This window comes from Castor canadensis, chromosome 11, assembly GCF_047511655.1.
Source record: "Castor canadensis chromosome 11, mCasCan1.hap1v2, whole genome shotgun sequence".
In the NCBI taxonomy this organism is placed as follows: Eukaryota; Metazoa; Chordata; class Mammalia; order Rodentia; family Castoridae; genus Castor; species Castor canadensis.
Genome location: NC_133396.1, coordinates 7,878,604 through 7,893,825, shown reverse-complemented (window position 1 = coordinate 7,893,825; position 15,222 = coordinate 7,878,604). Strand labels below are relative to the sequence as shown.

General features: G+C 50.6%; 1 protein-coding gene across 2 annotated transcripts in view; it reads right to left on the bottom strand.

The window, feature by feature from the left end:
- The window catches only part of Sdk2 (sidekick cell adhesion molecule 2), a 266,943-nt gene that overhangs the window by 133,253 nt on the left and 118,468 nt on the right, over nucleotides 1–15,222 (bottom strand). For both annotated transcript variants that reach the window (XM_074045223.1, XM_074045222.1), the window contains exon 2: nucleotides 12,077–12,236. In XM_074045223.1, the coding sequence (XP_073901324.1) occupies nucleotides 12,077–12,236 (160 nt within the window). The remainder of the gene's footprint in view (nucleotides 1–12,076; nucleotides 12,237–15,222) is intronic.

The window sequence follows — 15,222 nt, the reverse complement described above, 5'->3', positions numbered from 1 at the left end:
AAGGTCACCGATCAGAGGCCATAGCCAGGGTCAGGCTGGTGGGCTCCCATGGGGCAGGCCCCCACTCCACGTTCTCTAGGAGTACTGGATGAAGGAGCAGTCATGGTGGCTGGAGCCACTGGACATAGTGTCAGTTGTCCTCCAGGCTAGTGCTCCATCTCCTTTGGGAGATCATCTTTCCTGGTTCTTGTTCCCTGTTTTGAAGGAAGAATGGCCTCTCCCTCCCCAGCCCTCTGTGGCACACTAGTGCCCAGGCCCCACCTGCTCTTCTGCTCACATGGACGTGGAAAATGCAATCCCCACACCTGCTCCATGCCTACTCCTAGGAGCCTCTGCCACTCTGGGGTTGGGGGCAGCCCCTGAGTGGAGACTGGGGTTGAAGTTCAGAGCTACAGAAAGCCCAGCTCTCCAAAACCTGGAGAGCAGAAAAGTGGGCCTCAGCAGAGCCTCCTCTTGGGAAACAAAAACACAGGGGAGGGACACAGGAGAAATCCCACAAATGGTTCTGAGGGGTGCTGGTGGAGAAAGGCAGTCAGACATGAAGGCTGCCCTCAGAAAGCAGGGGCCATTACTGACTCCCCAGGCATCCGTCTAGGCTATTTACCTATCTGGGCACAGAGCTGACTCAAGATCTGGTTAGGGGGTTGGTGGAGTGGCTCAAGAGGTAAGACTGTCTGCCTAGCAAGTGCGAGACCCTGAGTTCAAACCCCACTGCCACCAAAAAAAAAAGAAATCGAATTAGTTTCTGGATTTTGGCTGAGAGCCAAGGGGGCGCAGGAAGACCCTGGAGCCTGTGGGAAGGGTAGATCCTCAGGGCAGCCAGCTCTCCAACCCCGAAGAAACAATCTCATTTCCATGCTTTGAAACATCCCAGATAAGAAGCATATGTGCCTCGATGGAGCCCACCGCCCCCTCCGTCCCCGTGGACCTTGCACGCCCTACGCATGGATGGTTACCAGGGATTCAGGCCAAATCCAAGTATGTCAATTTCAGGTGATGAATGATCAAACCCTTCCTAATTTGCATGTTAAATTTCCTCGTGGTGGAAATAAACAGCCTCAGTTCATCAGAGAAGTGCTTTCCTCGGGAGCCTTTCATTAGAGGGGCAGTCAGCACTTCATTTGCATGTTCTGCTCTCTGGGGGGCCTGGGGTGCAGCCACTGGTCCCCAAGGCTGCCTGGATTGGCCGTGGAAAATGCATCAGTGGTTGCGAAGTGGGGGGAAGGTGATGAGGGGGAGAAGGGAGGACGTGACTGGGCATGCACACCTGAGCATTCCAGACTGTTCTCTGTGTAGAGGAGCAGGTAAGGGGTTCCACATTCCTCACTCCACCTTAATTTACAGTGGGCCCCTGGGCATGTCATTGCCTTTCCGGGCCTCAGTTTCTGCCTCTATAAACAGGGAAGCCTACTAACTGCTTTGCGGTTCTCGGGTCTCTCTGTGAGAGGGACAAGCCAGAAGGGGAAATGAAGGCACACAGCACGGCTGGGCGGCACTGGGGTCAGGCTGTGTGTCAGCTGGGGCTGGGGATGGATATGCAGGGCTGTACATGGACGGTGTCTGGGAGACAGCAGCTCTTTCCTGCCTGCCTGAGTCTCAGAGGGAATGACCTCAGGGCTGTGATGCCCCCCGCACTGGGTGCTTCTGTGAACACACAGGGACAAGGAGGTGGCTTGGAGGATGTCCACAGGGAGTGAGGGAGGGGTGGAATTTCTGAGCCAGGGAGTCAGTCACTGCTGTGCCCTCCCACCTCCCCCCAACACAGTGAATTCCCTCCTGTCCCCAGGTGCCCAGCCACACTAGGGAGATGCCACCAAATCCAGTTGGCTCGTGGCATCTTTGCTGTCTGCCTGACAGAATGCTGCACAGTTGGGCAGCCCAGGGAGATCTGAGCAGCACCCGGTGGAGACTCAGGGGGCCTGGGTTTCAGTCTAATTCTGACGTTTACTCCTACCCTGTTCCTAGGAAGTCATTTCTCCCTGTGAGATGGGGAGCCTGGCCTAGATGCTAAGTGACTCTCAAGGGTCTTGGTCTCTATCCTCCTCATCCCCAGCACCCCACTTCCCTGGGCTCAGGTCCATCGAGGTGACACCCCCTTCAGTCCCCAGTTTCCTTGGGAATGGGGCCATTAAGGAAAAAGTGAGGAAACATGTTACCATGGAAACTGAGCCAGCCAAGGTTTTAGAGACTTTGGCTTCCTTTTCTGCCTTTCCTCGTACGCTGTGAACTTATTAGTTTTAATTGACATAATTATTGCAATGTCCACCCGAGGCACAAGGAGCCAGCTGTGCCTCTTGCCACCCACCACTGGCCTTGACTCTCGGAGGCCCTCTCTATTCCCTCTCTCCCTCCCGTCTGCTTCTCCTCTGGCTTTTCCTGTCATTTACAGTAGACCCTGTGGTCCAGGCCTGGACCCCCACCATGTCCAGGAGGCCAGACCAGGTGTTTCCGGGCATCTCTGGGGACTGGGTCTGTGGTGCCACAGGGAACCAAGATCCACAGCCACAGCTCATGAACTCTTTCTACCAGTGCTTCTAGCAGGGCTGCCCAGTTTATATGTTGGGAAGCTGGGACTGTGCCCCTGTGGCTTGGCCAGACACTTAGTCTCTCTGACCCTTTGTCCTTGCAGGTGTGCAGTGGGATGTCACTCCTCGCAGGTGTGCAGTGGGATGTCACTCCTCGCAGGTGTGCAGTGGGATGTCACACCTGCCCTGCTTGTCTTGTGCCAAGTAGCAATGGGACATTGGTAAAGGCCACCTCTGTGACAAGAAGTGCCATCCATTTGGGTTGTTATACAAGGAGAACAGGGTGCTGAAGAGGCCCCCAAGAGGGACCAGAGGGAGGCCAGCCAGCTTTGTGCTCCCCTCTTCCAAGGCCAGGCCTGCTGTGCCCATGTCATGCTAGCTCCCTGACCCCAGCATGTCAGGACAGCTCTGGATCCAGCTGGGAGAGGTTTGGGGACACCAGTGCCCTACCTCATTGTAGGACATTGGTTCTTAATGCAGAGTGATGTCCCCAGGGCACATCTGCAGGGTCTGGAGACACATTTTGTTGTCATCTAGTGGATAGCAGTCAGGGATGTGGTCACAGCTCACATGCACAGGAAGAGTTGTCCTTCCCCTGATGCTAACAGTGCAAAATCTTGCTCACAGTCAGCATAGGCTGTGGTCTGAGGGTCCTTGGAACTGGGCTGCCACCCTTGTGTAGGAGGTGGGCCCATGGGTGCCAAAGGGGCTCTTTGCAGTCTTCCTCCTTAGTGGGAGGAGTCAATCTCCGGGTCAGGGGAAGGACATGGAGCCAGGCTGGGGCCTTCTCCTCCTCCAGGGCTACCTCCCCCATCCTCCCTGTGGATTACGACATTTCTAAACTCGTTAACTTTTAATTACTACCTTCCCTCTGCCTGAGCACACTGGCTCTGTGCCACATACATCTCTATTAAAATTCAATTGATGTCCATCATAACTAATTCCTGTGTTTCGGCTTTCTCATGTCAGCCTTCAATTTTCTGACAAGATGTCCAAACTCATGGCCGAATGGAAGCAAATGTCCAAGAGACTGGCAGTGGCAGATGGAAGCTGCCCCAAATGAGGAAGGGAACTCAGGTTTCCTGGGACAGAGGGAATTTGGCTGTGGCCAGGAAGAAGTAGGGGACACCTAGTCCACAGGAGAAACAAGGTGGGAGGGGACCAGAGTTACTTCATTGTGGTTGTCCTTTCATTTAGAGCCACGAGTGACCAGATGTTTCTGTGCATTTGATCTTTTGTGACATTCACAACCACACTGGGAAGTAGTTTTAATAGTCTCGTTTTACAGACTGGGCAACTGAGGCAGGATGGGGTAAGTGAGGCAGGTGTGTTAAACAGCCCGTTAGGGAAGGGAGTTGGTGAGAGGAGACTGGGGAGGGGAGCAGGCCCCGAGTGTTCAGCGATAGCCTAAAGATGGTCACCACCTTTAAGATGTGACCTGGATGGTTCTTCCTGTCACTCCAGTCCTCCCTGGGCCATCCCATGCTCATGGTGTCCCTCACTTCCATGGTTGGTGCTGGGCATCAGAGGACCCACAGTGGCATGAGCATCCCTGCCTCCAACTCTCATCCCACTCATCCAGAGGGCTCCCTGTGCCCATGGCCACCACCTGTGCTCCGCTCACCGGCTCTGCTCCTCAACTCCCTCCCGCCCCCAAGGTCACCAGCTCCCCCTCCTCCCTCTCAGCCTTTCGCTGTGTTCAGTTCAGCTGTTTCTCACCTCCTTTATTATTATTTATATTGATTTCAGGGTTTTCTTCGTGTCCTGTGCTTGCTAGGCAGGTGCTCTACCTCTCCCCACTTTCTACTCAGCTGCCCAAGGGTAAGTCCACAAAATGTGCATCCAATCATGTCTTTCTCCCGAAAAAGACAATTTGAGGACTCTGTACAGCTTTTGGCAGAAAACACAAGTTCCCTGAGATAATCCCACATGATCTGGCTGGTCCGCTCTTCCGTGTCCTGCTCCTCCCTGCCTCCTTAGCCATGCTGGCTTCTTTTTGCTCCCCTGGCCTCAGAGTGTTTATCCCTGTGGCTTCCTCAGCCTCCCCCTCCTGCCTGGCTAGTTCTTGGGTCTGGGGAGTCCTCTTTGGAACTTTCCTGACATCTACTTTCCCTTGATAGCACTTGTCAAACCTGGCACTTGCCAACACTGGCACCATTATTTAACCCTGCTTCCACCCTGATACGGCAAGGAGGGCAGAGGAGAAGTGAGAGACATCGCGGCTGACCTTTCATCCTCTCTGAGGAGGCTCAATGCATCCCCTGCCTGTGTGTCCCTCTCCAGGTCTGTCCAAGGCTGTCACACGCATGGGCTTTCTTTTCCCCGTGGCTATGTCTGTGAGTTTCCAGACTTTTTTTATGGTTTCACTGTGAGGGACATGAGTGGAGCGGGCCAGAGCTCTGGCTCACCTGGGTTCCTCTCCATACCATCTCCTCCCCACCCACAGGGCAACTGTAGACAACTCGGGCTGGCCCCTCAGAAGGAGACCTGGTTTCTTGCCCTTTGGAATAAAAGGACACCCAGTGATGGGGCAAGGACAGGAGGAGCCCAGTTGGGAAGTCTGTAGGTATCTGCAGGAAAGATATCACACTTGGGTCCAATAAGCCTCTTGGATCTGTTGCCTGCTTTCTGGGTGACCCCGGCAGGGTCTCTGAGCACCAAGCTCCTCATTTGCAGAACGAGTGTAATAACACTCAGTGCATGGGGCTGTCATGGGATGGGATGAGGTATGTAATGTACTTGGCACCAGCGAGCCCAATAGACATTAGCGCTCCTCTGGGTAAGAGTCCATGTGTGCACATGTGTGTAATTGCACAGTATGGACCTCACTCATTTTTTTCCTACTTAAGTGTGAGAATAATTATAGGAGAGGTCTTACCAAGGTGGCGCAAAATAATCTGGAAATGGCTTCACCAGGCCATGGACACAAGCATAGATGGTTCTGGCCTCTGCAATCCTTGTGGGTACACTAGATGTAAACTAAGGCTGAATCAACTCAGCCTAGTAAGTGGCTCTGGAGGGAGGAGATTGAGAGGAGGCACTTGGGGGCACTGCCTGGTGAAGAGGCTCCAGTAGGGCCTGACCTTGCTGGCTTGGTAAGTCACCATCCCATACAATCAGAAAAGTGCAGAGTACCCACAGGTTGTGCACAGACAGGCCTGTAATCATGGCCTGGGCCTAGAGACTGAAGGACTCGCCTTCCCACGCCCTAACAGGTGCACGAGACCTTGTCTGTCCCAAGGAATACTGCGTCCCTCCCCAGCCCCTCAGCACGCTCACATCGGTCACTTTGTGAGGCTGCATCGGTCACTTTGTGAGGCTGGGTGCCTATCGGAGCTGTAGTGGGGCTCTGACCTTTGGGAAGCGCTTCCTGACAGTGTGTCCCACTCATGTGGGAAAAGGGATTTCTTTTGGTTCTGGTCAGATTTTGTTTTGTGCCTGAGGGGCACCGTTCCAGCTGACAGTTACTATATTTCTCAAACCAGGAAGTCAGGGCTGGGTTCAAAATGGACAAAAATTTGCTCCCACAAGGTGTTCTCACAACACTTGCCGCAGTGGAGTGCTTTTAAAAGGACTTCTGGACCACAGCAGTGAGGTCGGAACAGGTGGGCAGAGCCCCAGGAGAGTGAGTTGGAGACAGATCCATCCATACCATGTGTCCTGGTAGGTTGGATATCAGATTTGCTCTTGATTCTATGGAGACGGACACCCTGCAAATCCAAGTGCCATTTGTTTCATGTCTGACTGTAGAATCTCATGTGGTCCTGACGATGACCTCTGGGGTCAGCCTCACCAAGAAGACGATGGTATCAGAGCTGCTAAAGTTACCCAAGGTCATAGATTGTACTCAGGCAACCCAACTCCAAAGTGTCCTCCCAGTAATGGATGTGGACACACAGCCGCCGCTGTCAACCAGTCATGTGTTCCATAACATTTAGGTCAACAATGGCCATATCTATGCTGATGGTTCCAGAAGATCACAATGGAGCTGAACAATTCCTAGTGCACAGTGACACCTGACATGTACTACGACGCCTCACTCGTGTGTGTGATGATTCTGGTGTGAACAAACTCACTGTGTTGCCCATCTTTTTAAAGGAACAGCACACGTGATTGTGTACAGGGCATGGTACTTGAGAATAAATGACCATGGCGAGTTCATGTATCTACTATGCTATAATTTTATCATTATTTAGAGTGTATTCCTTTTGCAAATAAAAAGGTTATTGTAAAACAATTGCTATGCTATGCCCAATTCATTTTGTGTTCACCATGTCTCCTGATTGCATCAAAGACCACGTCAAGTGATTGCCCTCACCACTGAGGTTTCTGTAGGCACACTCTATGATGTTGGCACAATGACAAAATGGCCTAAGGACACATTTCTCAGAATGGATCCCTTACATTAAGCAACACATGACTGACTTAGATAGATGCATGAGACTGTTTTTGTGCAACTGTCACACACACACACACACACACACACACACACACACACACATTTGGTTACAAATCCTGCCAGGCTATTCACAATAGCCAAGTTATGGAAACAGCCAAGATGCCCCAGCACAGACGAATGGATTAAGAAAATGTGGTATCTATACACAATGGAATTTTATGCAGCCATGAAGAAGAACGAAATGTTATCATTTGCTGGTAAATGGATGGAACTGGAGAACATCATTCTGAGTGAGGTTAGCCTGGCCCAAAAGACCAAAAATCGTATGTTCTCCCTCATATGTGGACATTAGATCAAGGGCAAACACAACAAGGGGATTGGACTTTGAGCACATGATAAAAGCGAGAGCACACAAGGGAGGGGTGAGGATAGGAAAGACACCTAAAAAACTAGCTAGCATTTGTTGCCCTTAATGCAGAGAAACTAAAGCAGATACCTTAAAGCAACTGAGGCCAATAGGAAAAGGGGACCAGGAAGTAGAGAAAAGGTTAGATCAAAAAGAATTAACCTAGAAGGTAACACCCACGCACAGGAAATCAATGTGAGTCAATGCCCTGTATAGCTATCCTTATCTCAACCAGCAAAACCCCTTGTTCCTTCCTATTATTGCTTATACTCTCTCTACAACAAAATTAGAGATAAGGGCAAATAGTTTCTGCTGGGTATTGAGGGGGGGGAGCGGGAGGGGGTGGAGTGGGTGGTAAGGGAGGGGGTGGGGGCAGGGGGGAAAAATGAACCAAGCCTTGTATGCACATATGAATAATAAAATAAAAATAAAAAAAAAAAACAAAACAAAAAAAACAAATCCTGCCAGGAATGAAGATGCTCAGAGATTGGCCATGAATACAAACTTCTTCCTTTGGATTCAGGGTAGGAAACACAGTTAAATTTATGGCAGTACTTGTACTCTTATTTTCTTTCAACTTGTCGAGAAAATGTAGTCATTTCTCTGCCTGAAAATTGGACATTATCTCCCTGCTTAAAGCCAGGGTTTGAAAAAGACTAGAAAGTCCTCCATAGAAAGTAGTAGCCAGAGAGCTGTGAGACGTCCAGCTGGCCACCCTCTTACATAGTAGCATTTCCAGCATGCATTTATTTAAAAGGGGACCTGGAACACATTTTTGAGCCAAAACCAAAGAAGTGCTCAGAATTGAAGGGACACACAATCCAACTTGAAGGGGCTCCATTGGCCAGATTTGAGTTACTACAAGCACTGAAATGAATAATGACATGGATGAACTGAGAAGCACTGGGTGAAAATACATATATTTGAATATATATATTTGTTTATATATATTATATTTTATTCAATTGTGTATTTGAATAAAATATAACCCATGAGTTCATACTACTGATACATTATTTTAAAGGGAGTGAGAAGATTTTTTTTTTTGTGGTCCAGAGGGGTTTTGAACTTAGGGTTTCAGGCAAAGCAGGTTCTCTACCTCTTGACCATACCTCCAGCTTAGTTTGCTCTGGTTATTTTGGAGACAGGGTCTTGAGAACTATTTGCCTGGGCTGGCTTGAACTGCAATCCTTCTAATCTCAGCCTCATAAGTAGCTAGGATTATAGGTAAAAGCCACTGGTGCCCAGTAAGAAAAAGAATTTTTATAAAAGAATGACAACTAATGTGAGCCAAAGAAACAATGGGAAATCTCCTTATGGCAAACACCATGGTAAGAATTGATTTAGGTAAGACTTGTCGATGGAGGGTTGCTGGGGAGGAGAATAATCACTACATAGGTCACACATCAATTACAAAGGAAAGAGATACTGCCACGCCTTGACGATGGAGACATGACACATCATCTTGACGAGGTGGTCAAACCAACCACTATCTCTCATGGGCAACCTGATGACAGGTGCCTTCTGGCATGAAGCATCCAGGGCACACATCTATGCCACATGACTGCCAAAAGATTTCATGTGAATCTAAGCCTGAGGATATAACGGGACACGTCTACACTGAGGGAAATTTGGCAAAACTGGCTGGACTCTCAGATATGTCAATGCCACAAAAGACAGGAAAAAGCAATCAGGATAGCTCTAGATTGAAGGAGAACAAAGAATCATGACATATGTGCAGTTAATCCTTGATTAGATCCTGTATCCAACAACGACAAAGTGGGTAGAACACTGGCTGAAGAAGTGGCTGTTGGAGCAAGTGGAGAAGTTTGAGTATGGACTGTGTGTTTGGTAGCAATGTTGTGTCAGTGTTAAATTCTCACCCTATTGTGGTTCTGTGGGAGAGTGCCTTATTCTTAAGAAATATTGCTTAGTATATGGAGGGAGGGAGGGAGGGAGGGAGGGAAGGAGGGAGGGAAGGAGAGAGAGAGAGAGAGAGATTGCAAACAACCCTCACCCCTGTGTGTGCCTGAAGGGTGGGGAATGCCTATGTCCCTAGAATGGATGTATATGGCAGGCCTGGACAATTGTGGTGCTATATGCTGCTGCCCACTGTGATGATCTGAGAAGGGAAGGGATGATCTGAGATGGGCCAATCAGAATCTTTCCCTGGGACTTTCTATGTATTCAATCTACTTAGAAATCATGCAGCTGTAGCCTGTGACACCTGAAGTTCTCAGGGTCACTTACCACATGAGAACAAAGTGTGAACCTAAATGTGGGCACAGTTGAACTGCCTGGAAGGAAGTGTCCAGCTCTAGGTTCTAGGACAGTTCCCGGAACTGCCAAGACTCTGGAGGCTCTGACCTAGTTCTGTGGTCTATTTGCAGTGTCTTATGTAAATGACAAGGTGTAATGGGATGTATTATGGACAGGGAGAGAGAGAGAGAGACAGAGAAAGAGAGATAGGGAGAGAGATTGAGAAAACACATGTGTACAATCAGGAGAAGGCATTTGGCTGGGCCCCACAGGAGAGAGGAGATTCTGAGAAGGGTAATTCTAAGCCAAGGCTGGGACAGTTTGGACAAAGGTCCAAAGGTGGAGAAGAGGACTGTGTAGGAGGTCTTCTGAGACCCCAAGCTGGTGTGGTTCAGACAGAGCGGCAGGAGGGAAGGAGATGCCACCATCAGGAGTTCTGGGGCCACGCTGAGAGTGGCAGCCATGGCCTCATGGGCACAGCTAGTTTTTGATTAGGGGAACCTCCTGACTGGCCTGGCATTCAGGCATCTCATTGCCACCATGCCAAGTCAGCCAACACTCCTGTGGTGACAAGGCAAAGGGACGAGTTTCCCAAGTGGTAGCTCATTTGTTTCCCCTGAATGACTTCCACCCAACACAGCTATAAAATGGAATATTTGCATTCTCCCCACTGCTTTGTTTTCTAGAACTTGCAGAGCACAGTTAGCAGAAAGATTGCTAAGGATACATATTAAGGAAGCGGAAGCAATTGCAGCAATCCTTCTTCCATGAGCAGCACGGTAGAGGATGGAAAAGAATCCAAGCTCTGGAGTTAGACAACTTATGTTTGAAGCTGGGCTCTACAATCTGACCTTGGGTGAATTCTTTAACTTCCCTCAACCTCAGTTTTCTCATCTGTAAAATGGGGAAAACAGCAGCCTACTCACAAGAATGTTGGCAGGATTTGATGACATCATTGCAGAGCACATGTCATAAGGTTTACCATCAAATAAATTCTTCATTGACAATAGTTATTATTATCATTACCACATTAACAATTGCATCCTGACTTCTACCTGGATGCTGCCAAGGACGAGCTGAGCTGACAAAAGTGACTCATTCTGTGGGTAAGCAAGACTGACACTTGAGCTGAGCTAGGCTCTGCTTCTGGATGGTGCCCATCCTTGTGTTCTGGCAGCTCAAGACATTACGTGAAGGGCCCTGAGAAACAGACTCTGTTCCTCCAGGGCCTGGCTCCAGCTCCCTACTGCAAGTCAAGGGTAGGCTGGAGGCTGTGGCCCCACTTGCATCCACGGTATGCAAGTATATTCACCATCCAAGAGGATACAGGGGTTTTTCAGATATTGTCAATGGGCCCAAAGGCACCAGGTGGTGGGCAGGAGTGGTTCTGGGCCCATCTGAAAACTTTCACTACTCAGGGAGGCTCCTCTGGTCTCCTCACCTTAGCCAGAGGCCCAGAGCAGACAGCCCTGGGTCTCTTGCTTTGGTGGCCCAGGTCTCCTTCCACAGAGGGTCCTCCTGCCATGGCCTTTCCTGTTCCCTCCTTGGTCAGCATGGCCATAAAACACCAGCCTATCCAGTCCAGGGTCCAGGCAGAAGGGATCTGGGGGTGTGCAGGGGTCACCCTAAACTCTGATCTCCCTGCTATGTGAAGGAAAGGATGGTTCTCTGCAAAGGACAGCTCTTCAAGCAATCAAACCCATTCCTCTCATCTGCATTCCTGTCCCTCTCGGCAGATTTGTATCAACATCCCCAGGGCAAGACAATCTTGTTTCCCCAACAAAACCAATTATGCACATCAGGCCTGGGGATTAATCACAAGTCACAGGGCTGGGAGCCAATAAAAAAGGCAGAGATGGGAGGATAAGAGTAGGAGGAGGGGCACTGTGTCCCTGCTCAGCAGGGCAGGAAGGAGGTTGGAGGCCAGGCAGGGCTGGGGGAGTAGCCGCTTCATCTACCATACTGCTGTCAGCAAGCCATTGTATTCTGCCTCCTTCCTCTTTTTCCCCATTTGGCTGTGTCCTGGGTAGGGAAGGACTAGTTGGATCTAGTGTTTGGACACCAGAGCACACATAAGGAGTGATAAACCCTCAGTGGGCCACCTGCATGTCTCACTCCTCCATTGGACCAAGGCCCCTCCAGTAGAGCCCCCTAGAGATATCAAAGTTCTTGTAGGTAGGGAGGTAAGGAAGGGACTCTGGTCATACCCACAGCTACAGCCACAGATGCTGGTGGAGTCCCTACCTCCAACATGGCCTCTGCCCTGTTCACTATTACACAGGTACCACCAGCCATCTTCTGCTGGGATCAACGGGGGCAGGGGTGTCACCTCTGGGGCAGGGCACCCCAGCCTCCCAGGAGAACTGGAATGGGAGCCTGTAGTCAAGACTCTGTTCCACGATGTCACCCAATCCCTCCACCCTCATTTCCCTTTAGATTCATGGCATCCTGGCCAGGAAGACAGGGGTAGGGACTGGGGAGGCTTGCCTGTACTCCAGTGAGAACTTGGTCAGCTCTCTGTTGTTGTGGAGCCACTTGAACTCCAGTGGCCAGCTGCCCTCGGCCATGCATGTGAGCACCAGGCGATTCCCTTCCAGGTGTACCTGTGTCCGCACCGGCTCCGTCTTGAAGTACGGGGCCACATCATCTGCAGGAAACAGGGGTACAAAGTCACCAGTTAGTGGTTGCTCAGCTATATGTGTGGTCCATTCAGTACCCAAGGTGGATGGGGCAGGTACAGTCAAATAACTTGCCCAAGGTCATATCACTTCCCAGTCATGACTTGAACTTGGGTCAGCCTGACTTTACTGTGAGTCCTTCTCACCTACCAAGCAGAGCCAAGTCTCCAGCCTGCCAGACTCATGGCTTCTGCTGTGTCACAAACTAGGCCACCTTCTGTCTCTTTCTCCTTGGAAGCCCTGTCTCTTCCTTATCCCTTGCTTCTGGATTTCTCCTTTCAGAGTGGAAGGAGGGAGGGGCGGGGTGCTCTCTGGGCTTAGCCAAAGGATGTATTCATTGCACCAGGTAAGCAGAGAGGTGGGTGGACATAAGATGCATGTGGTGGCCATCCCTGTCCTGCTCTCTAAGGCTGGAGAATCCCTCAAAGGTATCAAGGACAATTCTATTCAGTGGGCTCCCTCCGCGCCTTCCATCCTGGGCCCCTGACCAGCCTGCCTTACCCTCCTCATTCATGGCAGGACAGATGCCTGGGGAAAGAAGTCCTGCTGCTCCAGTCAGGGGTGTGGGGCTGAGTGGCTGCCACACTTCTGCAGTCACCGCAACCCTCTGGCCTGGCTCAGCCCCTCAGAGCAAGAGCTCCCATGGCTCTTTTTAAAAATATATTTTTATCATTAGCATATTATAGTTGTACAGGGGTACATTGTGACATTTACATAAATGTTCACAATATATCTTAATTAGAATCACCCCCTTCATCTTTCTCCTTTCTCCTCCCTCCTCCTTCTAAGAACAATTTCAACAGGTTTCATTGTTCTATTTTCGTACATGAATATAAAACACTTCCATCACACTCACCCTCCTTTCCCCTTTCCTTGTACCCACCCCATCCCATCTTTTGACAGGGACAAAAGTTTCCAGACTTCAGGGACTGCTCAGGCTAACAGCCTTAGAAGGAAGAAGAGCCTCTGCCCCTTTGGCCAGTGAGGAAGTGAGAAGCAGAAGTAGACAACGGGATTGAGGGAAGGAGGGGGAGGTGGAAGAAGAGGGAGAACAGGTCCAAGCCTGTCCTTGAGACATCTGCCTGTTGGGGGTGGGGTGGGACTAGGAACGGGAGCCAGCATCTGGTAACATTAAGAGAGACTCCATTGCTTGCTGAGTCCCTCATTCGAGGGGCTCTCACACATGCCCTTTCCCCCTCCTGGAAACTCCATGACTCCAGGGGCTACAGCCCACCTTTTAGAGAGGTTACAGTGAAGCCTGAGGGGTTAGAAACCTGCACAGTGTCTCACAGGAGGGAGAGAGGAGCAAAGTCACAGACTGGCTGCAGAGGCTGAGCCCTTGATGGTATGTCGCTCAGGGAAGCAGCACCATGGGTGGGAGGAGGGGATGGGAACCAGGCAAGAACACAGACTCAGAGCTTGAGTCCCTGGATCTTACACTTGACAGCCTGAGAAAGCTTGTTCCAAAAAGCACCATGCAGCATGAGCTCATTTAGTGAGTGCCCACTGTGTACCTAGGACCTGCCACAAGCAGCTCAGTGGCAAACCAGGGGTCAAGTCCAGGTTTCTCAGGCCACATCCACAGGACTTCCATAGGTCCCACGTGCTCAGAGTCACAGAGGAAGCCACTGGCAAGGCAGGCCTGGATTTCCTGATCTCCAGGCCAATGGCAGGCATCTAACCTGTGTGTGTTCACCCCACTGCTGGCTAGACTTAGTTTCTCCATTGGTGAACATGCAGGAGAAATAGTTGCCATAAAGGACCAAATGAGACAGTGGTGACAATGCTGGTCCCATGCCTGGCCTGGAGTAGATATTCTGTACACCACCATTTCTTTCCTGAACACTAACATGTGTATGTCCATAGTAGGGGTGAATACTGTCATCCTCAGTGCTGGCCAATGCCCTGGGTCAGAGAGAACATCCCCCAGTGAGCTTAAAGATGGGGAACCACCAGACACACTCTTCTTTTGGCCAAGGAAAGGGAGAAATGTAAAGGAAGAGGAAAAACACATAGTGTCAGGGGTTGGGTGGGGTAGCTTAGAGCTGGTCAGAGTGGGTCCCCTCCCCACCCCAGGCTAAGCCCCAGGATCCTTGAATCTGTTCCTCCTCTCACCCTCAGGAGTGTCCATGATCAGGTTCAGCCTTTGTTTCCAGGTCCTACCTAGCACGAGCATGGATTTGTAACTCAGCAGAAATCACCATGTACTTTGGGAACCCTTTAAACTGACCCTGCTGTGTAGCTCCCCCAAACCTTGCCCCCCACCTGCATGTCCCAGGGTTCAATCTTACAAGTGCATAACTTGTGAAAGTTTTTTTTTGTGGGTGTGTGTGGGGGCTCTTCCTTGAAGCCCCACCATTCCTACCCACTCTCACTGTGTGGCCTCCAGAGAGCAAGCCTTCAGCTGGCTCAGAGAGCAATGCAGGCCAGAGGCCCCCAAATGCCCGCTCCAGGGTGTGTCTGACCAAAGATGTCTCAAAGCGCAGCTCTCCATGGCTCTTAGCAGCTGTTATGTACTGCCTGAGGAACTGGTGAGAAGATGCCTCTTTCAGAAGCATGACTACCAGCTCCTGGTCCCTACCAATGGTGCTGGTGACTCTGGGGTCCAGGCCCACTTCTGGCTGGGCAGGATTAGGTGGCCCATTTGCCAGGGAAAGTGACTTGCAGCCCTCCCAGCAGCCAGCTCGGCTCTCAGCTTAACAAATGGGCACATCCCCACTTCAAAGGCGCATTCATATTCCCCAGCAGCTTTGAAGGGCCCTTTGAATCGTGTCTTGAAAAACCCTCTGTTCGTGGCTGTCATCGCTCATTTGTTTTAAAACAATAACATTCACAGCCTCCAGTGACTAAATACCTGCCTTGGGTGCAGGGCTGGCTCAGAGCCAGAACTGCGGTGTTGGTGCGTGAGAGGGCGGGTGTGTGCGTTTTGCACACACTCTGTGCCTGGACACCCTT